Raw genomic sequence first — 26764 nt, 5'->3', positions numbered from 1 at the left:
ACGTGGCCTGTGTAATTATATTTCTTATTGCCTTTGAACACATGATAAACCTATTTATTCAACAAGTATTTATCATTCCAGGCAGCTAGGGGCACATAATGGACCGAGCATTGGACCTGGAGTCAGGAAGACCTGAGTTCCAGTCCTGCCTCAGAAGTTTATTAACTGTGTAATCTTGGGCAAGTCACTTAACCTTTTTTGGCCCAAAATTCCTCCTCTCTAAAGTGGGGGTGATAATGATCCCTCCCTTACAAGGTGGTGATGAGTATTAGATGAAATGGTACCCGTAAGGCACTTTGCAGAGTATTATATAAATATCAACTACCAGCATTGTCATTGTTGTCATCATCATCATTTTGCAGCAGGGTCTCTTGACCTGGCAGCCAAAGTTAATTTCCTATAAGAAAAAATAAGATGCATAAGCTCATGATTTTAATGATTCTTTTCTTAAGTAAATCTTGAACACTAATACACTAGATATAACAGCCCATCCAGGTAGGCTCAGGCAGCCGCTGAAGTTGTGTACTGTAAGGGAAATGTGAGTTCAGAGAGATTTGGGAAAGAGAGAAGCTGAGTTCAAGGAGACTGGCATGTGGGGAAAGCTGGTACCCCAATATATGCCTCTACTCCCAGTACCTGCACCGCCAGAGACTGATAAGAGGGGACTTCTCAGGTGAGATTATTCTCTCCTTGGTTGAGCTGAGATTCCATCTTGTTCCTGAGTCACAGGGTTCCCTGACTCTTGTGCAGCCTGTTGTCTGATGTAAACTATATACAACTTATCTAATTTCCTTTGATCAATGATTGTTTGCTCTCCATGACCGTCTTTTGTGGAATAAGTCTCTGGTGGGAGAGAGACTAAGATGGCCAAGAGTAAGTGAATTGTTATACTTCCCATCTTGGGTGGGAGTATTTCCCTCTCAGAGGACAAGGTAAAGTTAATTTTATTCTGAACCTCACAAAAAGAGTATCATATTAGTAGACTGCAAGGATCTGGTGTGTAGTGGATAGATATCATTTTGGCCCAATTACCCTCTCATAAATTAGAGTTAAGGAGTGAAAACTCACCCCTGAACCTCCTCTTGTTTCTCACAAAGGTAGATACTGCGGTCTCCCTGAGAGACAGAGTGGGCTGATCTTAGATTGTATCTATCGAAATCAAGAGTTCTCAGGATCGATCCCTTTATAATAAACTTTTTTTTTTAAAGCAATCGGGGTTAAGTAACTTGCTCAAGGTTACACGGCCAGTTATTTCTGGGTGTGGTGCTGAGTATCTGAGCCCAGATTTGATCCCCACGTCATCCTGACACTGGAGCCAGTGCTCTTACTCGCTGTGCTACCTGGCCACCCCTATAATAAACTCTTAAAAATTATTGAGGACTCCTCCAAAAGTTTCTGTTTAAGTGGGATATATATGTACTTATCATATTAGACCTTAGGACACCTTAGTATTTGTATTAGTTTTGACCTCATAGACCCCTTGAAACAATCTCAGGGACCACCAGGTATCTGTAGACCATACTCCAAGAACTGCTGATCTAAATAAATTCTTGCCATATTTAGGTCTTCTAAGTAAGATAGAAAATAATTCCTATATGTCTCTTATTTTATCGTACATCACCTGAAATGGTTGCTATAAAGGAGAGGCAACCTGGAGTTGTTCAAAGAGGATTTGGGATTAGGAGACCTGGGCTGGTGTCCCAGGTGAAATTTAGTAGCTGACCCTGTGATCTGAGCATATCACTTCATTTCTCTAGAGTGTCCTTACCTGCATTTGTAAAAAAGAGCCTAGTTATATTGCAGGACCTACATCACAGGATTATCATGAGAAAAGTGCTGTGTAACCCTCATAACCTACAGAAATATATTATGATTACGTAAACTGTACACACGTGTACTCCCAAGTCTCCTTTACAGGATTGTTGTCTTTATCCTGTCCCTGTTAGTGGGTTTGCCCAAAGGCTCCCCTCCCCTCCCCTCCCCTCCCCTCCCCTCCCCTCCCCTCCCCTCTCCTCTCCTCTCTCTCTGCCTTTCTTTCTCCTTTCTCTCTCTGTCTCTCCCCTTCTCTCTCTGTTTCTCTCTGTGTCTGTCTATCTATCTATCTCTCTGGATCTGTCTGTCTCTTATTTCTTTAGTCATAGTGGGTTCAGCTCTCTAGACCCAATCTGTCCACTGACCTGCAAACCCACATCACCAACAGACACTTGAATAGCTCTACTTGGATCTCTTATAGGCATCTTACATGAAACATGCCTAGACAAACCTCATCCTCTCTTCTTAACTTCTCTCCTCTTGCTGAGGGCACCATCACCCAGGTTCTCAAACTCATTCATCTTTGACTCTTTCCTTTTCCTCCACCATCACCTCCAATGAGTTACCAAGGCTTGTCTTGGCACCTCCTCCATTTCTCTCCCATCTTTCTATTCTCTCTACTCATGTGGCTCCCACCCCAGTTAAGGCTCTTTTCTCTCCTTTTCCTGCACCATTGAACTAGATTTCCATCAAAGACCTCCCTGCCTCCAGTCTCTCTCTTTTCCACACACCTGCCAAATTCACCTTCCTAAATTACAAATCTGACCTCATCTCCCCCTGCCTAAGAAATGCCAATGGCTCTCATTTGCCTCTAGGTTTACTTGCAGATTCTTGTTTGGGCTTTGAAGCCCTTCACAACCTGGCTCCAGCCAGCCTGTTCAGGCTTATTACACATCACTCTCTGTCATGCTCTCTGTGTTTGGGCCAAACTGGCCCACATACTCTTCTGGTTACATGGTGTTTCATGGGCCATTGCTGTTCTTCTGTCTCTCCTCCTTGGAATGCACTCCCTCATCACCTTACCCTCTCATAATCCCTAGCTTCCTTTAAAGCTCAACTCAAGTGCCTCTCCTCCAGGAAGCCCCTCTGAATCCCTACCCCAGTTGCTGGTACCCTCACCTAGGAAATAACTTTTTTTGCTCTATATTTCAAATTTAATTTTCTGTGTAAATGCTGCCATCACTACCAGTATCCGCCCTCCCCTCCCAATAGAATGTCTTCTTCTTGAAGGCAGAGACCTTTCCTTTTTTGTCTTCTTGTCCTCATAAACCCAATCCCTAGAGCATAACTGGCACATAGTAGGTACTTAATAAATGATTGTTTAATTGGATTAAATAGCAGACATTTATAAAGCACTTTCAAGTTTGCAAAGTTCTCCATTATCACTTTTGATTCTTAGAACAACCCTGTGAAATAGGTACTATGGACAGCACATAGAAGGTGCTTAATAAATGTTTATTAACTGATTGATAGCATGCTCCCATTTTACAGATGATGAATAGGATCCCACCATAGAACTAGTTCTGGAAGGGATTTAGAAGCTATCTAATCCAATAGAGGAAGAGCTAAAGTTCAGAGGTCAAGTGACCTGCCTAAGGTCACACTGGTAGCAAAGAGCAAACTGAGGAGGATTTGAACCCAAGTCTCTCCTGGTGCCAGGTCCAGCACTCTTTTCCCACTCAGTTATGCATGTGGATAATTAAATAGCCATCTACACAAGGGGTCCCAAAAGGCTTGGTGTCACTGCTTCCATAAGCACCAACATTAATAATTTAGAAAACTTTCAGAGCTTACAGCTGCACCCAAGACTTTTGGGACACCCTGTTTTATTGTAAGATGCCCCTTTTGGGGGTCTCTGATTTGCTCTCCTTGACCTCATTAAAATAACACTGACCCCCAAGCCGTTGTCATTAATGCACAGATTGGAGGGCTTTTTCTTACAAGAGAAAGAGCATGCTTCCTTGTCTTGAAAAGTCTTGGAATTTTTGAAGGCTAGAGCTGCTAAGCAGGGTCCAACCCTAGCTTTCCGGAGTTCCCTCCGGCACGTGGTAGCCTGGATCTTACCTACTGCAGCAGCCAATTGTTCTGCCTGGATTTAGAAGAGATAGCCATCAGGATGCTTTGCATACCTGACGTGATTATGTGAGGGAAAACCCCTCTGCCTCCAGCAGCCAGACCAACTGGAGTTCAGGTGAAATGTTCAGGATTCCTTCCCTGCCACCTCCTTTCACGTGCAAGCTACAACAACCTGACTCTTCAGCGTGTCCATAGGTACGGGCAGAGCTGTCCACTTTAGCAGAGTTCAGTGCAATCAAATGTGAAGTTTTTGTTGTTCAATCGTGTTCAACTCTTCATGACCCCATTTGGAGTTTTCTTGGCAGAGACGCTGGAGTAGTTTGCCATTTCCTTCTCCAGTTCATTTTTACAGATGAGGAAACTGAGGCAACCAGGGTCAAATGACTTGCCCAGGGTCACATAGCTAGTAAGTGTCTGATTCTGGATTTGAACTCAGATCTTCCTGACTCCAAGGCCCAGTACTTTATCCACTGTGCCACCTGGCTGCCCATGCTTGAAGGAAATTGTGCAAATATCTATGAGTGCCTACCTTTTTCCTAGTTTCATTAATTTAATTTAGGATTGCATAATTAACACCCTCCACAAAACAAGTGTATTACTTAAGTCCTTACCTCAGCTCCCCCTCACACAGATAAGTTGGGCTCCCCTCCCCCACTCCAGAGCAAGACTGGCTATAGCTCCTCTTGGGGTGGGAAGGGAAGGAGGGGAGGGGCTGGGCCGGGGCATCTTTGGAATGCTATCAAGCCTGAGTCCTTATTGCATGTATTCTTCCTGTAGTTCTAGTTAGTTTCTCCTCAATCTCATTATTACTTTTATCAATGAAAATCAATTAGCTTTTTTTTTTTTTTGCTTTTTGGAGGGGGGAAGGCAGGGCAATTTGGGGTTAAGTGACTTGCCCGAGGTCACATGGCTAGTAAATATTAAGTGTCTGAGGCCTTATTTGAAATCAGGTCCTCCTGATGCCAGGGCTGGTGCTCTATTCACTGTGCCACCTAGCCGCCCCATCAATTAGCTTTTACAAAAGAGATATTTGCTGAAAAAATTTAGCAAGAACAGAAATACAAACATACCCCCCCAAACCGCAGTCAAGAACAGCACCTCAGTTCTCTTAGAAGGGTGGGCTCAAACTCCTTTGACTTAAAAAAAATATTCACTTATTTATTTTTACTTTTCAACATTTACTTTTACACGATTTTGAGTTTTAAATTGTCTCCCCCTCCTCCCCTCCCCTCAGCAAGACAGCATGCAATCTGATATAGGCCATATATGTACAATCATAGTTAATATATTTACTCATTAGTCATGTTGTAAAGAAGAATTAGAACCAATGGGAGAAACCACAATAAAGAAAAAACAAAACAAAACAAAAACAGAGAAAAATAGTACGCTTTGATTTGCATTGACTCCATAGCTCTTTCTCGGGATGTGGATGGCATTTTCCATCATGAGTCTTTTGGAATTTTTAGATCATTGCATTGCTGTCTATCAAAGTTGGTAATTTCATAATGTTGCTGTTACTGTGTACAATGTTTCCCTGGTTCTGCTCACTTCGTTCAGCATTCCTTATTTTTTTTAAAAGGCAATTGGGGCTAAGTGGTTTGCCCAGTATCTGAGGCAGGATTTTAACTCAGGTCCTGTGCTCTATCCACAGTGCCACCTAGCTGCCCTGGGTAGGTTCAAGCTTAAAGCTTTTCTACACATCATTCCTCTCCTCCTCACCAAGGTCTCTCCTGAATGTGGGGTAGCTAATGGACAAAGCCACTTCCTTGTTTGCAGAAACAGAGATTCACTTGGTGCATTGGTCCAAGTAGCAGCAGCAAACCCTGGTATGGACTCCAGCCCTTGGATCTTTGGAAATCTCACAAGGTTGTAGCCTGACTGGAGGCTGTCCTCACTACTGCTGTCTCTCTTCCCACCTAGAGGCTTACACAAACCCCTGCCTCAGTCACCACCAGGGAACATATGCACACTTAGCCCAAGGAGATGGGAACCAGGGAATCCAGTCAGTCAAAATTATGAAACCCTTACTATGTGCTAAACATATACTAGCAGTACAAAGAAGGGGGAAACTCAGGCCCTGGCCTCGAGGAACTCAATTCTAATGGGGGTGTAAATGGCAAATTATTTCAGAGGGAGGGGATGAGCAGTGGGGGCAGCTGGGACTGTCCTCTTGCAGAAGAAAAGAGTTTATCTGGGTCCTAGAATAATTGCACACGCTCCACAGTAAAGTAGGGCCTGAGTTGTGAATGCCCAGAAACGGGATCAATGAGTGACCATGCCCTCTCAGTACTGGGCCCTCTTTGGCTAGGTCCCTTTAGATAAATAAGCAAATAAGCCAGCAAAATCTAGACTAGATTTCCAAATAAAATTATAAAATTCAAACAACTTACTTTCTGATTTAAACTGTCAACTAATATCAATTTTCACATTGTAATGACTATAAATAATAGACTTTCCCCTTCCAAACCAAGCTGGGTTTTTACAAATATCATTGTCTTTCTTGATATTTTTAATTTTTTTTCTTTTGAAAGCTATCTACATGGGTATTGTTCTTTTGAGTTGGTCTCACTTGGCATGACTTATAGCCTTTTGGGATCTCTGTGCATCTCACCTCAGCCTGTTCCAATGCCTTCCTTCTTTCAAAGCTCCAACTCCAATGTCAGACTTTCCTAGGCACCCCTCCCCCCTCCAGCTTCACGTGCCTCCCTTTCCCAAATGACCCTGTACTTACTTTCCTTCTGTTTTCTGTCCAATAAGTGTAGATATTTTTCTCCCATAGAAAACAAGTTTCCTGAAGGCAGGGACTATTTCATTTGTGTCCTATCACTGTTACCTAGCGGCAGAGTCAAACACATAATACGTACTCAAATGCTTGTTTAAAATTAAATATATATAAAAATTTTAAAAAAGAAATGCTAGTTTAATTCCCATGTGTCTATTTTAATGACACAGTAGTCACCGATACACCATAGCATTGTATTCCTCATTAGGCAAGTCACCTACTTTTACTGAATCTCAGTTGTTAAATTTGTAAAAAAAAAAAAATTGTAACGCAAAAGGGACAGTAGATATAATTGCATGTGGTCTCCCCTTTAAACTGCCAGTTCCTTGAGAGCAAGGACTGTTTTTTGCCTTTCTTTGTACCCCTGGCCCTGAGTATGTAGTAGGCACTTCATAAATGTTTACTGATTGATTGATTGTTGGGCTTGATGTCGGGGAGAGGTGGGTTTAAGTCCCTCCTCATACATTGTATGACCCTGGGCAAGTCCCCTGTCTGGGCCTCAGTTTCCTCCTCTGTAAAATAAGGCAGTTGGGCTTAATGACTTTGAGGACCCATCCAGATCTCTGAATTCTGTAGCCAGTGTATTGGTTTCCACCCACCCAATATCCTTTTCTGTGAGAAATAAAACCACCAGGTCTTATTTAATCATCTTTATTCTGGGCCCAGCGGTCATTTGTGTAGAGCTGCCTTTTTATTTTTTAAGAACTGTGGAAATGAGCAGCACGTGGTACACAGTCCATCCCCTGCACTGCTCTCCAACCCCACCGGACTCCGGGATTCCCAAGCCAGAAATTCCCAGAAATGCAAGGTCACCATGGCCGCGATCATGCCAAGGCTGAATGGCAGGTGAGGAAGTCCCGGGGGTAGCACACCTTCTTTCCTGAAGATGACTCCGGTCCTTTGGCAATACTAACCACGTGAACAAAAAGAGGGGGGCGCCTTCTTCCCGGCCTGTGGCCGACCTCTGGGCACACCTCCACCTTCGGCTTTTAAGCCTCGCCCACACTGAACCCTGCAACCATGAGACTCAGGTCTTTGACATCAGCTACAAAATGCAAGCGCCCGCCGCCAGAGTTCCCAGTGTTTGGAAAGTTCTGAACCCTTGCCTCCCCGAGCAAGTTTCTTTTGTGCCTGAGGTAAGCTGTTTCTGCTGGAAACCCTCCTGGGCGTCCGGCAGTTTGCTCCTCGGGATGGCTTTATTTTCAGAGCTGGGGTAGAGTTGATAGAAGCATGCCTGTGTGGGACAGGAAGCCTGCTCGTGGGTGGAGACCTTGGAAAGCCACCTGTGTCAGGACTGGAGCGATTGACTCAGAGTTCTTTTAAGCCCTGGCAAAGAACACAGAGACGGGAATGCCCCTCTAAGTAGAATTGACCTCTAATGTTCCTAATGTAAGTACACGCCATCATTTTAAATGTGCCTCTCAGTGACTCGGTTTGTGTGTAAGCCTGTCTTGGCGGGACTTTCTCGTTTCGCTTTACTAAATACCAAAACAAGTTTTAAAAAATAGCGTGTATGTGGGCTGCTGAAATACACCCTGCTGCCTGTCAGTTAGCGTCTCTACCTCCCCATAGGACTTGGTTGGAATTATAAGACCTGAGTCTTAAGTGGACTGTGAAAAGTTTACTTTGCAGTAAAGTAGAAAAGTTAAGAAATGTACTTGAAAAATTAAAAAAATGGACCATTCTAGTAGAATGTAGAAAGTCCAATTAAATTGTCCATAAGAAGGCAAACAGCCTGTAAACTTTTGGACTTTAGGAATGAAAGCAAACTGTTGGTATAATTCCATATGGTTTTTGCTATCGGGGGTGCTAAATACACTCTGGGTTCTCTTCAAAGAGGAATTCTCAATGCCTTTAGCTAAATAATAGTTCAACTTGTCAAGTCGGTAGAATTAGTCCATACAAGTACATTTCTTTTGTTTCCCTATTCAGATAAGCTGTATTGCTTGGTACTTATATGCTATTCAATTAATCTGTTTATGCCATTATGGGTACAAATGAGCTAGTTATTTGCATGAATTAGCCTTTAAGGAGTGATTTTAAAGCACTGTCCATTTTATTACCCCAAGTAAGGAAGATGCTGAAATTTAAACATTTTTTCAGGTGCTGTTTTTCAACCCTAACCTTCTGATTGGGAATGATACCACTTTGAAAATAAGATGCCAACAGGTAATTTCTTGTAAGTTTGTATTTTTAAATCAAATGTATAAAATGTTTTTATAAGCATTTGCTATATTTATAAAACTAAAAACATTTTCTTGAAATGAAAACCCACCTTAATCTGAAGTTGGTTAGAATAGCTGGAATATATAATGTTTGCAAAATAATCCCAGGTATAAAAGGAAAATCTGAAACTTAGGTATTTTGTTGGGTTAACTCATAAGAGTAACTTATAATTTATTCTGTCTCTGATACCGGCTTCCTAATCAACAGACTAATGAAATTAGAATAAAAATAGATTCAGAGATAGTGATTCAGGTTAGATCAGTTTTCTTTGTGGGGAAAATATTCGGTGTTCAGACATGTCTGGTTGTGATCCAGGAAAAACAAGAATGTAGATTTGGGCTGAGAAGTTATATATAGTTATTTTCCACCCTCATTGGAATACTTATAGAGCTTGACCTCAGAGATTCCAAATTAATGTTACCTCTACTATGCAATTTTTCAGCTACCTTAGTGGGTTGTCAAAAACATTCAATTAAGAATTTGTTTAAGAGAATATAATATCTTTGTTTAAAAATAAACTTGCCCATTTAGCTTCTCCTCTTCTGGCTTTTAATTTTTGGCTAACTTTGACCAGACAACATATACATTGTTTGTGGAATTGCTGAGGTGACTTCTATTTTCTCCTTAAGTTTTTACCCTTTTATATAATATTCATAATATAATGAATCAGATTCTCCTCAATGTTCAAGACCAGGACTTTCTTGTATTCTACTTTTAATTTAATTTTCCATCAGAGGTCATTCACTTTTCAAAACTTGGAAGGTTTTGTCCTGAGTAATAATTATAAAGCAGTCAATTCATCAGTAAGTATTTATTAAGTACTATTGGGTGCCGGGTACTGGGTTAGGCACTAAAGATTCAAACCTAAAATGAAGCAGTCTTTATCCACAAGGAGCTTCCATTCTATCAGGAGAGTCAACAGATACACCAATAACAAAATAAACTCAAGGTAATTTCTGGGGGTATGAGCAGCTGGAGATCAGAAGCCACATATAGCAAGGAGAAAGGGTTGTTTGAGCAGAACTTTGAAAGAAGCTACAAGATACTTAAGAGGCAGAGCAGTGTCTCCCCTAAGGATCTGAGATGGAGTTTCAGGTGTGAAGGACAGAAAGAATGACTGGACTACAGAGGGTATAATATACGGGATGTTCCCAAAATCTTAGTAGAGTTTTGTTGTTAAAGTTTACAGCTGCACTGAGATGTTTGGGACACCCGATATAATAAGCTTGCAAAAGTCTGCTAGGACCAGGTCATGGAGGCCTTTAAATACCTGCAGAGTGGGTGTGCTATCCTAGAGGTACTAGGGCATCTCTGGGATTTATTGAGCAGGGAAGTGACATGGTCAGACATATCGTTTAGGATAGAATTGGTATCTGGGTGAACAGTGGATTGAAAATGGGAAAACTGGAGGCAACTCAGACAATGATTAGAAAATAGGCTATTGCAGTATTCCATGTAAGCAGTGATGAGGAACTGAATTAGGGTCTTATGAGTGAAGAGAAGGGCATGGACAGCAGACACATTGTCAACGAAAACCTGGCAAGACTCAGAAATAGATTGGATATATATATATATATGTGAGGGGAGTGAGATTTCCAATACTATTAGAAGGATCCTGGTGCCTTAGAGAAAAAGGAAAATTACATTGGGGGATGGATTCAGGGGGGTTGGGGAGAGTTAATGAATTCTATTTCCTATTTCAGTCATGTTGAGTTTGAAATGCCTACAGGACATCCAGTTCAAAATGTCCAGTAGGCAATTGGTGATGTGGGTGGGACTGGGAGCTCCAGGGAGAAAATAATGCTGGATATGTAGATCTGGGAGTCATCTGTATAGAATTAATTGACCCTGGGAAGCTGATAAAGTCACTGAAACAGAAACTTGAGAGAGAGAAGAAAAGGGGGCCCAGGACAGAACCCACAGTTAGCAGATGGATAATAAGCTAGGAGGCAGAAGGAGAAATGAGAGAGAAATGTCATGAAATTCTAGAGAGAAGAGAATATCCAGGCAGAGCCCTGGGGTAGTTAACAGAAGCAAAAGCTGCAGAGAGGTTGAGAAATGTAGGAAAGAGAAAAGCCCATCAGATTTGGCCACGAAGAGAGGATTAGAAACTTTGGAGAGAGAAGTTTCATGCTGAGGCCAGAAGTAGGATTACACAGAGTTGACTGAGAGGAGAGGAAGTGAAGGGCACTATAGCCCAATATCTCTCCTCCCTCTCCTGGCCAACTCCTAGGAAAAGCATCTGCAGAATAGTGTCTCTACTCCTCCTTCTTCTCTCTCCTCAGTCTGGCTTCCAAATATCATCGATCAGCTGAAACTGCTCTCTCCAAAGTTGCCACTGATCTCTTAATTGCCACATCCTATGCCCTTTTCTCAATCTTCATCCTTAACTGAAGCTTCTGGACATTCCTTCCTGTCTGGGTTTTCAGGACGCTACTCTCTCTCAGGCAATTGTCACAGATGCTTCCTAACTGAGGGTGTCCCCCAAGCCTCTGTCTTGGACTTTCTCTTAGTCACTTTTCAACTTCCATAGATTCCATAATTATCTTTATGCAAATGACTCTCAGATCTCTCTGGCCCTAGTCATTCTCCTGGGCTACAGTCCCACATCACCTGCGTCCTCTTGGGCATCTCTGGATGTCCCATGGACATCTCAGATATGACATATCCAGAACAAAGCCCATTATCTTTTCCCCAGAACTGTTCCCTCTTCCTTATTGCCCTTAGTGGCACCATCAAGTTCACAACCCTGCACCTTTCCCCAACTCCTTACTCTTTGTCACTGTAGAATCTGATCAGTTGTCAATTGTATGTCCACAATACATCTCACATCTGTCTCTCAGCTCACTCTTTCTCCTGACAGAATGTAAGCTCCTTGAAGGCAAGACTGGTTCATTTTTGTCTGGGTATTTGCAAGTGCCTAGCACAATGCCCAGCACATAGTAGGCTCTTAATAAATATTTGTTGATAGGTTAAATGCTTAAATCTAAGAAATGGATTGGTTTTTTACCATTGTGTTAAGAAAAAAATTAATTCTCTCTCTATATATACCCCAAATATCTTAACTGTCTCTCTGGGTTCTGTATATGTTTCTTTTCTAGATCATGAAGAGCCATGTGGCCCCAGTCACAGGTCATTTTGCCTGAATGGGGGGATTTGTTATGTGATACCCACTGTTCCCAGCCCATTTTGTAGGTGAGTGAAAGGTAGTTTTGGAGTGCATTTTATAACATTATCTTTTACCTTGTTTTTTTTTTTTAAGCAACTTGATCAGTTAGAAACTTGATTAGGAATGAGAACTTAGATTGCAATTGAAAGCTTGATCTCTAAACATTTTATTTGGTCCTCACAACAGCCCTGTGGGGGTAGATACCATCTTACCCATTTTACAGATGAGGAGACTGGCACACAGAAGCTCAGTGACTGCCCAGGGCCACATGGTTAATAAGTATCTTAGGGAGGATGTGAACCCAGGTTTTCTCTACTCTAGTTCTAGCACTTTTCCTGTTATGCCAGTGTGTCAAAAGAGCTTTGGATTTGGAATAAGGAGGCCTGATTATTACTTATGAGCTCTTGTGACCTTGGCCAAGTCATTTTACTCCTTTGGGCCTCAGTTTCCTCACCTCTAAAATGGGGGTAGTAAGAATTTCGCTACCTGCCTAAAAGGGTTATGAGGAAGAAAGCTCTCGGCAAATAGTAAAGCAATATGAACTTGGGATCTATCATTTCTAGTGACAAAACAAAGGTCAAGAAGGAAAGGCACAAGGGGTTACTTAGGGCATTTCTTTAGAGAAAAATGTGTTTTTTTTGGGGGGGAAATTCACACTTAATAATTATTTCCACTTTGCTATCACATGCTCTTTGAAAACTGGAGGTGGAAAATTACCAGTACTATCAAATTGTTTTATCATCAGTTACAGTGAAATCTCTGTAGATTTTGGCAGTTTCCAAAAGCCACACTATTTTGGGCATAAATGATTTTCCCATGAGAGAATTCAGCAGTGCAGACAGGCCCAGAGTGAGTAATTTTCCCATATGCTCAATATTCATCAGTATAAGTGCCCTCTGGTGGTCACTATTTATCAATACAAAAAGAAAGAAGCCTCTTCAGAAAGAAAATGAACTGAGAGGAAAAGTAACTGCATCTCTGATTGTCAGCAAGGCAGACAGGAGGCTGGTGCCTCGATAGCTAATGTGTTTTTAAACACTAGGGTTTTCTTTGGGAGTTTTTTTTTTTTTTTTTAGTGATGGAGGGGGACACAAATCACAAAATATGGAAGGGCTTCCTGTGAACATGGTAGAAACAGGTTTAAGACATTGTTGACTAGAGAGTATGATTCAACAATGGAAAACTGTTGTTAAAAAAAAAAAGGTGAATGAAATAGACCAGAGTATAAATAAGATGATAGTAGCTAAGTGCCCCCAGGTTCTTTAGAGTGCTTTCCTTGGCGGTAGACAAGTGCTTACTCGAATGTCTTCTGTTCAGGTTTCCGCTCCTCTACTCAGGGGAGCTATAGAGGGTTTGGTATGGGTCCAGAGGATAATGATGAAAACTTTTTCTTTTAAAGTAAGTCATGAAAAATTAAAGAAAGTGGCATTATTTACGCTAGAGGAGGGAAGGGAAGAGAAATCACCCAATCATTATCTCAATAATAGTTTAGGGTCTATCCTATGGATAATAGTGTCCTATATTTCTAAAAAGCATAGAACTACAAAGAATTTTAATTGCATCTTCTTAGATTTGATAGTAGAAAGTACTTAAGGGGGGTTTTTAAGTTAAATCTCATGGAGGAAGTTGTTTAACTTCTTTCTTTGAAGGTTTTATTAAAAATAAGAGAGAAGCACATCTGCTCAGAATGGTTTAATTACTCTACAAAGGCAGGGTGACTTCCTAAGATTTCTCCTAACCCTTTGATTCTCTCCATTTAAATGTCTCTTTAGTATTAACTACTCTCATTCTAGTAAGTGTTTTGGTTTATTTTTAGCAGCTACTTTAACTGAGGCTTCTTGGAGAGGTAGAGAAATATTGATGAAAACCATTTGGCCAATCCCTGCAAGAAGGATTCAGAATTAGAATAATGTAGTCATTACCACAATCAGGGAGGCAGATGAGATCAGCAGTGAGGGTGGGAAGGCAACAGCTGCTGCTACTGCCAGTGACCTCAGTGAGGGCATCAGCCTCTCCCACTCTTTGGCTGCCCATAGACAGTATGAAAGAAGCAGGGAGAGGCTCAGCTTCTTGGCTGGTGTTCCTTAAACTGGCCCTTATATATAGACTGTGACTGAAGAGATAATGATAGTGGAAGAAAGTAGATAAAGAGGAGTGGGTAAAATGTTGGGGCCAAACACCAAAGCCCTGTGGAGTCTGGCTACCTAGATGGCTTTCCCTTTGTGTTAATATTTATGCTCCCCAGTGCTGTATGTGTCTATATGGAAAGTGGTATGCATCGAACTGATGTGAGAGAAAAGGGCTAAGCATTGATGGCTCTGTTTTGTAAGGTCAGCTCTCTCTGCATCCTTGACAACACCCTATGACCCATTTCCTATTCATCTTCAGTACAGCTGCCAAAGTTGTAATCTCTGCTCTGTAAATAAATCCACTGGTTCCCTAGGATCAAACACACATTCCTCCATTTGGCTTTTACAGACCTCCCAGACTTATCTCCAACCTACCTCTCCAGACATTATACATTATCCTTCATCACATCCTCTTTAATCCAGTCAAACTGGCTTTCTCTGTGCCTCTGTCCCCCTAGATGAAGGATGCACACCCACCTTCCTTCCCTTAGCATCCCTAGATTCCTTCAAAAACTCAGCTCCATCGCTACCACCTACATGAGAACTTTCCTGATCTCCCAGCTACTAGGACCTCCTCCCCAAAATGACCTTGTATTTATTTTGTAGGTGTTTTGCACAAGATTATCTTTGTGTATACATCTGTTGTCTTCCCCTAGAGAATTTAAGCTGCTTGAGGGCAGAGATTTTTATTTCTTGTATCCCCATCAATTAGCATAGTGTGTGATAGATATTTGATGCTTAATACATACTGCTGATTGGCTGATTCTACCAGAGGTGCTGTCTTAAGAGATTATAGGACACTTTCAGTCAAAGACAGTAATAGTCACGTTGTCTGTTTAAATGAACATATTCATTTACGGGGTAAGATGGGGCCAAACATCACAGCCCCCTGGCTCATTTGGGAACTGGCTTGCATGACACATGCTCGTTTAGGGGCAAGTCACAACCATAAATGATGGGGAGTTTTTGGTTTGGTTTGGTTTTTCTGGCTCCTTGGTTTAACTGGTGTTAAGTGTATTCAGTATGGATGCTTCTTCCAAAAACGGAGATGAGCTGCTGCTCTGTAACTGAGTGTCTTCTAGAACTGGGCAGGGGTACTGAGTGGGTAAAGGACTTTGTGGTCACATGGCTAGTATGCCAAAAGGAGGACTTCAACCCAGGCCTTCTGTCCCCTGAGGTAGGCTGCCTTTCTAAACAAAGGCAAAGGAAGAAATCTACTGAAATTAAACAGGCTTTTGTAAGTGATACTCAACCACATATGTGCCATTTTGTAATTAACTGAAAGGTGTAGAGACCACAAGATTCCATTACGCTTATTGTTTTCTGATTATGAAAAAAAAACATTTGATTCAATAGAATGAAATGATAGCTGCAGGCTCTTTGACAACCAGGTTTCTGCCATCCATTCATCAAAATCGTTCAAGATTCCTTAGAAGACATAGCACTAGAGATAATCCTATTTGGTGAGTTAACCTCTCTGCTAGAGGAGATCCCATCATGGAATCCAAGTTGCAGAGGGCCCCCTAGATATTTCTTTTTGTAGATAATGTTGCACCCCTGCAGAACTTCCTGAAAGAGCTCTAGAATCCCTTAAAGGAGTTTGCCCTGTCCAATGACACAGGAAAGACCAAGTAGATGAAGAATGTCTATCATCCAGGTCTTAACATGCATTGAGATGGATGCTTTCTAGAGCTTGTCCATCTATATGTAGATATGGGACTCAGAAAGACATTGAGTTGGGCTCCAAGTTGAATAGAAGAAAAGTGGGCTAGATTTTCTTCAGGAAATTGTAAACCTGCTTTGTTGACCCCAAGCCTATCTTTTAAATGCTAATGTAGCTGGGTAGTTAGCCTTTCCCTATAGGCAAGGAAAGACTCTGAAACCTAACTGTGAATTCTGGGAATTGTCGCCCTGAACAGACATTCCCCTCATTCTGGGGGAACTTTTGGCCTTCCACCATTCTAGGAATTTTTGGTAGCTGAGATAACTCATCTGGTAGCAATGCCACATTTAGATGTGAACTTGGTAGAACAGGTGCCATGTTGGAATTGTGTTGAGTCTGCGCCCACTCTACTTGGAGTCTGAGGTGGTATTGGGGAAAGTATGTCCCCCCCACACTACTGAAGGGAAAGAAGGGTTACAAATTGTTTGTACCTCTGTTCTTATCATATCTTTGAAGTAAAATTAGCTTTGTAGAAGCTAATTGGTGTTAATTGGTTAAATGGAACTGACTAGCACCTATCAGTGTAAGAACACACCTGGGAAAGGGACTCAAACCAATGGCAGTAGAGAAAAGACACACAGACCCCTAAGGGATATCTCTAGAATCCTAAGGGGTAGATGTAGCTGACCTGGCTCTTGAAAGAGTAAGCCTAAAGAGCACGATCACTACATAAAGCTATGATCAGTCATAACTTCTTGGCGATTCCTATCTATTCAATGATTTCATGAAGAAAGGTTGGGATGGAGGAATCCAGTCCACACCTTGTGGTATAGACATGAGAGGACAGAGAGAATGAACCTTCTCATTTGACTATCAGGGACATTCTTTTCCACCTCATAAGCCCCACCAAGTTGGGACTGAGCCAATTGAAAGAATCATATGGTATGGATTGTATTAATAAGTCTTATAAGCTCATAAACAACAGAAACAGGGGTCACAGTCCTAGGCTGTGGAGTCAATAGTCAACCAGATTCTGGTGACTTATGTAGAGCTTCGATCATTCCAGTGAAACTTCCAGCATCCAGAGGGAAGGGCAGAATGTTACCCAGTGGGAGAAGTAAGGTAGGGTCTCAGAAGACTGGCCACACTCTCACAAAAGCCAATTGTTAAATTTTTCAGTGTGAATATTTATATCTTGAAAACCAGTAAACACTACAAATCAGGGCTTAATCTATTGTTTTGTTGATTGTCTAGAGTTTAGACTTAAGAAAGCGATGGAGAAAATGTAAAGGCAGTTTAAACTGAAAAATATGTTCTGCACACATCTTTTGGAGAGACAGTTGTTAAATATTTATCAGCACACCCCTGGGTAAGCCCCTCAACTCCCTCACGTATACAGCCAAACCCTGCCTCCTTATATCCACCAAGAAGTTATGAATGTTGCTGTATATCAGTGAGATATGGAAATAGCCTCTGGGGAGTTAGAATGTGTATCTCCTAGGGGGCAGTGGAGAGATGCATGGTAGGTATGAGCAGGTTTCAGCATGTAGCCCCTGAGTTACTCTGCTGATGGGAGTAAGGGATGTCATCACTGAATTTCATGATAGGAAGAAAAGATAGTCAGATAGTAAGGGAAGGCATGACAAGTAGACAGCTGGAGTACTCTGCTAAATTAGCAAAAGGTCAGGAAAAAGTGAGAAAGATCTCCAGCTCGTGGTGGACCCCTAGTAGTGAACTTATGTAAGGATACGGTGAGAGTCACCCAGAATGGGCAGGTGTGGATGATCTGTAATCTGCATGACTGGAAGAAACTCTTGACCCAATGACATCAGGAATTCATTGGAATCTGTCTTAGCATTAATTGATCTTACGCTAAGGATAATTTAATCACAGAATCATCTTGGAGTCAAATAAATGTTTAAAATGCCACAAATGAACCTTTTATAAAAGTTTTCTTTTAAGATATATGAAGTATATTTCTTTGTGTTCAGATTTTTCCTATATTGACTCATACAGTACTGCAATGCAGATTTCTTTGTGATCATCCTAAAAGCAGATTCTGTAACATTATAGTCCCATCTACTACAGTATCAATGTATCAGTGTTTCAAAATGACCATGACTTAAGCATCATTTGTTCCCTTTTTACAAATGAAAGGAAACCTTAAATACTATGTTAGCAGTCAATAAGCTCATGTATGAGATTTTTTATATAGTGTTATCTGGATGAGTAACTTACAGGCAAATGTCAACATTTCCAGGAATTAAAAATTTTCTTAAGATTTCCGGAAGCTCCATAAACTGAAGGTAGACAACATGTTTTTATCACTTCCATTTTATCTTCTCCATGCATGAAATGAGCCCATTTCCCCCATTTTCAAAAGTATATTTTGAATTATGTGTAGTAATCACAGATAGTATGGTATGAAGGTGAAGGATAATAATAGCTCATATTTATATATCACCTACTATGTTCCAGGACTGGACTAAGCACTATCATACATATATTACACAACCCTCAGAGGCAGGTGCTATTATGATGCCCATTTTGTAGTTGAGGAAACTGAGGCAGATGTTAAAGCTTGCACAATTAGTGTCTGAAGCTGAACTTCAACTTAGGTCTTGAGTACGCTATCCACTGCACTACCCACCTGCTTAGTATGTATAAAATGGTGGACAAAATACTGAGCTTGTATTTCAGAAGACCCAGGTTCCAGTTTGCTTCTGACAGTTATGAACTGTGAGGTCCTTGCCAAGTCACTTGACTCATCTAAGCCTCTGGTTGTTGTGGGCTATGGTGCTATCTGTAATGATGCTTTGCTTCTGGCATAGTATATTTGTTGAGTTCTCAAGGATTGTTTCAGTGTTTATATTTGTAGTATGGAGAAATGGCATGTGTTAGTTTATAAAGGATAGTAAGCTTTGAATGGATAATTCTAACCACCTGATTATGTCTTCCAAGGCATCCAGTAGGTGTTAAATTTTTGCAACATGTAGTAATACATTGGACAGTTTCCACCATGTCATTCCCCAATGCACATTGATCAATAAGGCTGGGTGCCTTTAGGGATAACTCTTTTCTGTAATTTCTGGTGGCAATGACCTACCTCTAAAAAGAAATCATGAACTCCTTCATTCCTATAAACAAATCCATAGGACTCATCCATTTGTATGATATTTCTACATCAACATATTGTTGGTTCAGTCAATGATGATGTCACCCGTGAAGTGTCTTTTCCACTCTTGGCTTTTAGCTATTTCATAGCCATTTTTGTCCACGTTCAACCAATCCACTGCTATATATCTGCTGTCAGCATTTGCTTTGGCTTTGTGAAATGAGGTCTATCTATCCCAAATGTATTTCTACACATTTCTAACCTATTTATCATATGCTATGGGAACATCTATTAATCTTTTTGATGAATGTGTTATTTCTGTAGAAGATGCCTTGGAGGGATGAGCCTTGTTTTTTCATTAGCTTTGTACAGGATGGAAGGTAGCCTTATCAAGAAGGGAACAAGCAGGAAGAGGCCCCTCCAGGAGATGGTGGTTGAACTGAGTTTTAAAGGAAGCGAGAGATTCTGAGCATTAAATGTTGGTGAGGAGAGTGTTCCAGGCATGAAGAAGAGCCAGAGGCATAAAGATAGAGTGGCCTGAGAGAAGCAGTAATTAGGCCAGTGTGGCTGTACCATAGAATGCATAGAGGAAAGTAATGTGTTAAGACTGGAGAGATGGAAAGGACCAACTTGGGAAGGGCTTTAAATGCCAATCAGGAGTTTATATTTGATCTAGACATAATGTAAAGGCATGGTCAGATCTATGCTGCAGAAAAATCACTTTGGCAGCTCCGGAGAGGAAGGATTTTTAGCCAGACAAACCTGAGTTAGGGGGATAAATTAGAAGACTATCTCACTAGTCCAGGTGAGGCCCTGAACTACAGAGGTGGCTGTGTGAGTAGAGAGAATGGGACATATGGGATAAGTGCCATAGAGAAAAAAAATGACCAGATTTGGTAACGACTTGGAAATGTAGAATGAGTATGAGTGAGGAGTCAAGGACAGCACCAAGGTTGTAAACCTGGGTCACTGGAAAGATGATGGTACCCTCAGTCGTTAGAGGGAAGTTTGTTATATCACTGCATTCTTACAGAGTATACTTAGAATCCTAGAATCACAAAAATATTCACTTTCAGTGGTATAAATCTCGGTTCCATCTTGCCTTTCAAGTGGTATGTGTTTCTATACAAAGTTAATGTTTATTCCCACTGCATAACTGAATCAGAATTTTTGACCTTCATTAAGAATAATTTCAGCGTGTTCTGCCAAATTGTCTAAAACTGCCAGATATGATGTAGATAAATACTCCCCACACATTCCTGGAGTCTTAGAAAAAATGTTTAAACTAATAGGCGAATCCAGTTAACAATTATCCTTTGAGAAGAATTATTCTAAAGGAGAATTTTATACAACAATGTGATATGCTTAAAAGTACTGTAGGAAAAATGTCTGTACTAAGCATTAAATAGTAAGATATACATTAAACTATAAATACATGTATATGCACACATACATATATTTTTATGTGTGTATATAGATATATTCAATTCCTTCTTTGCTGACCAATAGGTTTTGTCCTCCTGCCCCACTCTTAGATGCTTTGAAATTTGCCACGGGAGATGGAACCATGCTCTTACGTGGTTGGGTGGATCACATAGGGTTCTCAATAATCAATATCAGTGACTCTTCAAGAAGTGTTAAAATTGATTCACTAAATTTTACTTTTGGATAAGTCATTTCATGCACCTCCAGTTAATGTCCTATAGCCTTATTATACTCATGATAAGTAGAAAATTATTTAGGAAAATCATAGACTAAAAATAGTGGAATATAGGAATTTTCACAGGCTCTTTCAAAGAAATGCAGGGCACCTAGCTTTCTTAAAGGAAGACAAGATGGCCCCACCTTCACTTGATAATTACTGGGAGGCTACTGAACAGAAATGAAGTACATAGAAAAGGGGCTGGTAAGAATGAATTTGTATGGAGTTTTGTTAATCTAATTAAATGGAAAAAAAGAAGCAATAATAAGAAAATTGCGTATGTCACACCAAGTTGTCTCCTAGAAAGTAATTGTAATGAAGGGTAAAGAATAGCAGTAAGGATGGCCAGAAAGTCAAACTAGACAAAAACAAACTAGCAATAAAACCCTTGGCCTCAGATGTCTATACCCAAAGAACGGGTATGGTCCCATATACTGCAATTCTATAGGGGGAAATCAAACCAGGGGAGAATAAGCTCTGGACCTTGGGTCAGGAAGACATGAATTCCTTTCTGGCCTCAGATACTTACTAGCTGTATGACCATGGTCAAGTCACTTAACCGTTGTCTGTCTCAGTTTGTTCAACTGTTAAATGGGCATGATGATGGGCATTTCCCAGGCAATTCCCCGTATTTCCCAGGATTGTTATGAGAATAAAGTGAAATCGTATTTGTAAAGCACTTTGCAAAATTTAAAGTGCTCTACAAATCTTAGCTATTAATATTATTATCGGAAGATGAAATTTTGAAGAGACAATTCTAAAAGTGAGAGTCGTTCACAGAGATGAGTGTGGCTGAACCCAGAGATCCAGAAGGTATAGAAGCAAGGGCAGGTAACAGGAGACCACAGAACCGTGTCAGGGTCTTTCAAGAAGAGTGTCAGGAGACTCTAGCTCATTCTAAGCTGAGGCTGGCAATAAATGCCAAGGACAACCAGAAGGGCTTTGAGCTTCATGGGGGAAAGAGGAAGAAGGTCAGAAAAGGGATGAGACTGTTATCGTAGGGGAACAGAATGATAAGACAGAATCACTTACCTATTCTTTTGCTTCTCTTTTCTCTGGATGAGGAAGGAAAGAACAAAAATGGCTAATGGGCGACTCATGCCCTTGATAGATAGGAAGCTAGTGGGGAATTACTCAGATGCCCCAAGTGAGTTCAAGTCACCAGGCCCCCGGATGAACGGCATCTTAGGGGACCAAGTGTGATGACTGAGCCACTGTCAGTGATCATTCATACACACACACACAAATACACGTATGTATGTATGTATATTATATATATTTAACTAAACGATTTATTTTTGTAAACAATCAAAACTGAGTTGGAACAGAGACTGGTTATGCTATTGGATCAAAGTCATTATGTAAGAGCCTGGCTCATACCCTACAAATTCTGTGTAAAAGGGAGAAACTGTCTCAGAATCAGGAAAGAAGAAATTTTGAGTATCAGGATCCAAGAGGTTGGAACAAAGAGAAGACTGAGTTGTGACAGAGAAAGGGGATATTAGGGAGAGTCCTTGGTTCTGTGGGCCTCATGGACAAGAGAATCCAAGCTAAGGGTCCCTGTTTTTCCAACATTCCCTCTCATTGCCTGGACATTTGCAGATTCTATAATATTATCCACTGCTTTGTTACCCAATGTTTCCACTAAATTGAATTTTGCTCCAACCACCAAGAGGCCAGGGGTTCACTTGAGACAGAGGTAAATTATTTAGAACTCGACAGGTTTTCCTTACTGGAGGCTCAGAGGGATTGTGAATGAACTCAGAACTTTTCGTCTAAAATGAAATTCCCTAAAGCTGAAGAGAAGGAAACCTTAGGGAACATTTCTTGCCCCCAGTCTTAAAATGAGCTAATTATTATAGCAGGGTGTGGTGGTGTCATATATGGCATTTTAGGGAATATCTAGGAGAGGAATGAGGACGTGACTGGCTTGGCTGTCCTTCTTACAAGGGAAGATTGAGGAGGAGTCAGTCAGAGGGAGATGCCCCGAAGGCAGAGGATACTCTGAGTGAGTGAAGTTCAGGGTTAGAGTGAGCATCCAGGGTGAAGGCTTCTGGGATATTGTAGAGAAAGTCAAGGAGAATCCTGAGTGCAGGTGGGAGAGAAACAAAGTCTCTTCTGATTGGTTGGAAGGTTATTCATAAAGTGTGTGACTACTTTACCATCTGTCATAGACCAGGGGGTGTAAGCAGGCAGCCTTCCAACCTGAATCCATGATCATTATTGAGTGCTGAGAGACAAGGGACTCCTCAAATTTGTCTCTGTTTTATGGATGTCATGACCAAAGAATTCATCTCGTGGCCAGCTTTCTGGCAAATGAGTGGCCTCTATTAATGTCCTATTCATTAGACCAGTCTTTTATATATAACTGTGTTTCTTTTTTTCTTTCCAGAATTTTGAGAGTAAGATGACCAGGTCATTGGCTGTAGTTATCTGTGTTTGGGTCTTGCTCCCTTGTTGGACTCTCAATAGCTTTTCCAGGATATTTTTCTTAGCTAACCTTTGCATTTCTCCCAAGTCCTAGCACCAGGTTCTCTCTGCACATGCTTAAGAAAAATATTGAATGAATGAAAAAAAAAACCCAGAAAATGATTTTCTCTTATGATCTTTTAAAAATTAATAATGCCATTTTCTGAAATACTCAAATCTGAGTGATTTTGGAGGAATGAGCCATATTTGTAATTTTGGGTTTATGGAATCATAGATGTAGAGTTGATGAACATCTTAGAGACTAAGCTCTTCTGAGCGAACAAACTGAGGAAACCAAAGCTCAGGGCCTTGCCCAGAACCACACAGATATTAAATAACAGGGCAGCTAATAGTGGACAGAATTCTGGGCCTGGAGTCAGGAAGACTTATCAAAGAACTGATAAGTTTTCAGCGTGAGCATTTACACCTTGGAAAACAGCAAATTCTACAAATCTAGGCTTGAGTTATTGTACTCTAGATTTTCTAGACTTAAAAATGTAATGAAGAAATGTTCATGCAAATTTAAGGGGAAACCGTGGTGTCCATACATTTTTTGGAGAGCCAGTTAAACAGTTAAGGACACACTTCAGTGTTTATCCAACACTGATATTTTTCATCCACTTGACTTCCCTTGTGTGCATAGTTGTTAAGTTAACTCCTGAGAGTCACCATAGAACTCATTTACGAGGCTCCAGAGTTTGATTCAGTTATCCTGCCATCTGAAAGGAAAAAAAAAAACATCTCAAAGAGCTCACCTCTGATAGATAACTCATCATTTATTTGGATTCTTCTGGAGAATAAGGTGGAAGAAGATTTGAAAAATTGGAAGGGGCCAATCCCTGTCCTAAACCAGGGTCTCTCTTGACTGCCATTTCACTCTGTTTGGCTAAGAAATCAAGCATTTGCTGGTTGAGGTGGTTTCTGAGCTTTTTTGATCTCTTCAATTGACATGTATCTATTAAACTTCCTTGGTAAATAGTCTATGTTGGTGTCTGTTCTTTTATACATTTCCCTTTTCCAAATAGGCCAGGTTGGAGTTTCCTCAATTATATGCCATCTCTCAAACTTTCTTCTCTCTTTTACACATACAAGGACTTATTCACAAATTGCCACATCTGCTTAGTGTAAATCAAGGCATCTATAAAATATAATAAGGCCCTGCTTCCAAGATTTAATCAACAACTGGTCAATAGTGGAATGAGTTATGACCATTACTCTCTGCCTACTAGCAGAAACCTCTACTAACTTCACAAAGAAATGGGTTTAAACAGTCACTGGAAGGAGAGAGAAGCACACATGTCTACTGACGGCTTTCCGCCCAAATTTAGAGGACAGATAGTCTAATAAGAGGGGACAAAAAAGAGCCTGGCAGAGACACGTGTGGAGCTGGACTTAAAAAAATGTTCTGAAAAATGGCCTGATTACAAGAAAACAATCACTTTCCCCCCAATTTTATATGAGGGATCTCAGATTTTATGTAATCACAGAGATGTGTTTCATAACACTTAGTCTAGCTGTAAAGACCCAATGGGATTTTCCCTAAATTTCATTTGCCAATATACTGTTTCAATATCTGATTAGCAGCTAGCTTTTTTTAAAATTCAGGCAAAAAACTGGCCCTGATTAAATACAGTAATGTTATTTGAAAAAATTCCATAATGCTTAATTACACGTTAACCCAGATGTATATTTAAAGAACATTAAGCCATTAGAAAATGGCTTAAAGGTACAAGTAAAGCTGTTGAGCAGAAAACCAGGATTTTCCTGTGATTTGGCTGGTGTTGTAGCAGGACTGTCCCGGTTAGGGTACAGGAATGATGCGGGTCAATCCTAAGCCAAATTGTGAGGTGGCCTAAGCCTGTCTTTCTCACTCTTCCATCATTCCATTCAGAGCCCTTTGCCACCCTGATGGATTCTAGCCAGGAGTTGTGCTGGAAAATGCTTAAAAATCAACTCTCTGGAGAAAAAAAACGCACACCTGGCACACCTTTAAGGTTAATCTGCATTATTAACGTTTCCCATTACTTTAAGTCTAAACAATCCACAGAACAATAAATCAAACCCTGATTTGTAGCATTTGCTCATTTCCAAGGTATAGAATGCTCAAGCTGAGCATTTAATGATTGGTTCTCAGAGCTGGCTCCAGCACATCCTGGTACTCATTATTTCATTATTGTTCATGCTGAAAATTTAATGGTTGGCTTTGGGGAGGCAATTTGAGCTGGCTCCAGAATACCCCTGGATAGACAACTCATAGAGTTGCTCTATCAGACTCTCTTCCTCTCTCTCTCTCTCTCTCTCTCTCTCTCTCTCTCTCTCTCTCTCTCTTACATAAACACACACTTGTTTTATTAATTCCTCTTTATAGTAAAAATTGATATATGGTACTTAAAGACTTCCTTTCCACTTTGTTTTTTCTCTCTCTCATTCATCATTCATCTATTTTTCTATCTATATCTCTATGCATCTATCTCTGTCTATATTGGTGTCTCTCCATCTATCTACCTCTATCCATCTATCTCTATCTCTCTCTACCTATATATTGATACTCTACATATGAAACTAGCTGAATACAGAATTGAACAGGAGAGAAAAAAAGCAAGCTGGCTTGTGTTTGAAATTTCATAGTTCTTTTAATGATCCCCAAAGCTTCTCCCCAAAACAAGGGCCCATCTTTTTAAACAGTATTCTTTTTTTTTTTTAAAGCAATAGGGGTTAAGTAACTTGCTCAAGGTTACACGGCCAGTTATTTCTGGGTGTGGTGCTAAGTATCTGAGTCTGGATTCGATCCCAGGTCATCCCGACTCTGGGGCCGGTGCTCTTACTCACTGCGCCACCTGGCCACCTCTAAACAGCATTCTTCCAGTGATATTTCATGGCCTCAAGTCACAGAATACTGTAGTCTCCAGAGAACTGAAGTGGAGGGTCACCCAAAGAAAAGAGGCATGTAGTAGGATAGGTAGGCTGAAATACCTGACCAACCAAGAGTTGCACAAAAATGGTGTAATGTCATTAGAGACATCTGACCAGAAAGAGAAGATAAATTTGTCATGTGAGACTACATGCAGTAGAGACCCACGTGCTGACTACTGAGCTTCCTGTTCACTCCTCAGGGGCCCCAAGATTCTGGGTAACTGGTGGTTAAAATTCTCTGACTCTAGCTGCCCTCAAAGATGGAAAGGTATGGTTCTAGACTTACTAATTCCTACCAACACTCTCACCTCCTTGAGTAGCAGAACAGAGAAGCCATTCAGAGAAATACTTTTTTTCCATGACCTTAGAAACAATGGAAACTCTGGCTCCTGCTTGGTTGGACCTGTGTATACTGGATGGAATAGTCTGTTACCACCAGGAACTTGGTCAGGTTCTTATCTCTCTTCAGGGACAAAGGCCTGTTGGTGCCTAATCTCTTCAGATAAGCAATGAGTCGGTAGCACTTTCTTTTTTTTTAAGCAATTGGGGTTAAGTAACTTGCTCAAGGTTACATGGCCAGTGGTTTCTGGGTGGGTGCTAAGTGTCTGAGCCTGGATTCAATCCCAGGTCATCCCGACACTGGGGCCAGTGCTCTTACTTGCTGTGCTACCTGGCTGCCCCGGTAGCACTTTCTTTGAGCTCATTGGG

General features: G+C 40.9%; 1 protein-coding gene and 1 long non-coding RNA gene across 8 annotated transcripts in view; one reads left to right on the top strand and one right to left on the bottom strand.

Annotated features, from left to right (window-relative positions):
* Positions 1-283: 283 nt before the first annotated feature.
* Positions 284-7709, bottom strand: LOC138148625 (uncharacterized). Its single transcript, XR_011165105.1, has 3 exons — positions 7585-7709; positions 6620-6721; positions 284-397 (listed from the first exon to the last, which is right to left on the bottom strand). It is a non-coding gene; the product is annotated as an uncharacterized lncRNA (long non-coding RNA).
* NRG4 (neuregulin 4) overlaps positions 7316-26764 on the top strand; it is a 64079-nt gene continuing 44630 nt past the window's right edge. For 2 of the 7 annotated variants that reach the window (XM_069071416.1, XM_069071417.1), the window contains exons 1-3: positions 7598-7806; positions 8774-8849; positions 11998-12091. In XM_069071416.1, the coding sequence (XP_068927517.1) occupies positions 7723-7806; positions 8774-8849; positions 11998-12091 (254 nt within the window). In that variant the 5' untranslated portion in view covers positions 7598-7722. The other 5 variants (XM_069071414.1, XM_069071415.1, XM_069071418.1 and 2 more) reach the window with 4 other exon arrangements.

The sequence above is a fragment of the Petaurus breviceps genome, unplaced genomic scaffold (assembly GCF_028583685.1).
Source record: "Petaurus breviceps papuanus isolate PSGF00001 unplaced genomic scaffold, PetGlider_PUasm1.0 90825, whole genome shotgun sequence".
In the NCBI taxonomy this organism is placed as follows: domain Eukaryota; kingdom Metazoa; phylum Chordata; class Mammalia; order Diprotodontia; family Petauridae; genus Petaurus; species Petaurus breviceps.
This window is presented reverse-complemented; position numbering and strand designations above follow the sequence as displayed.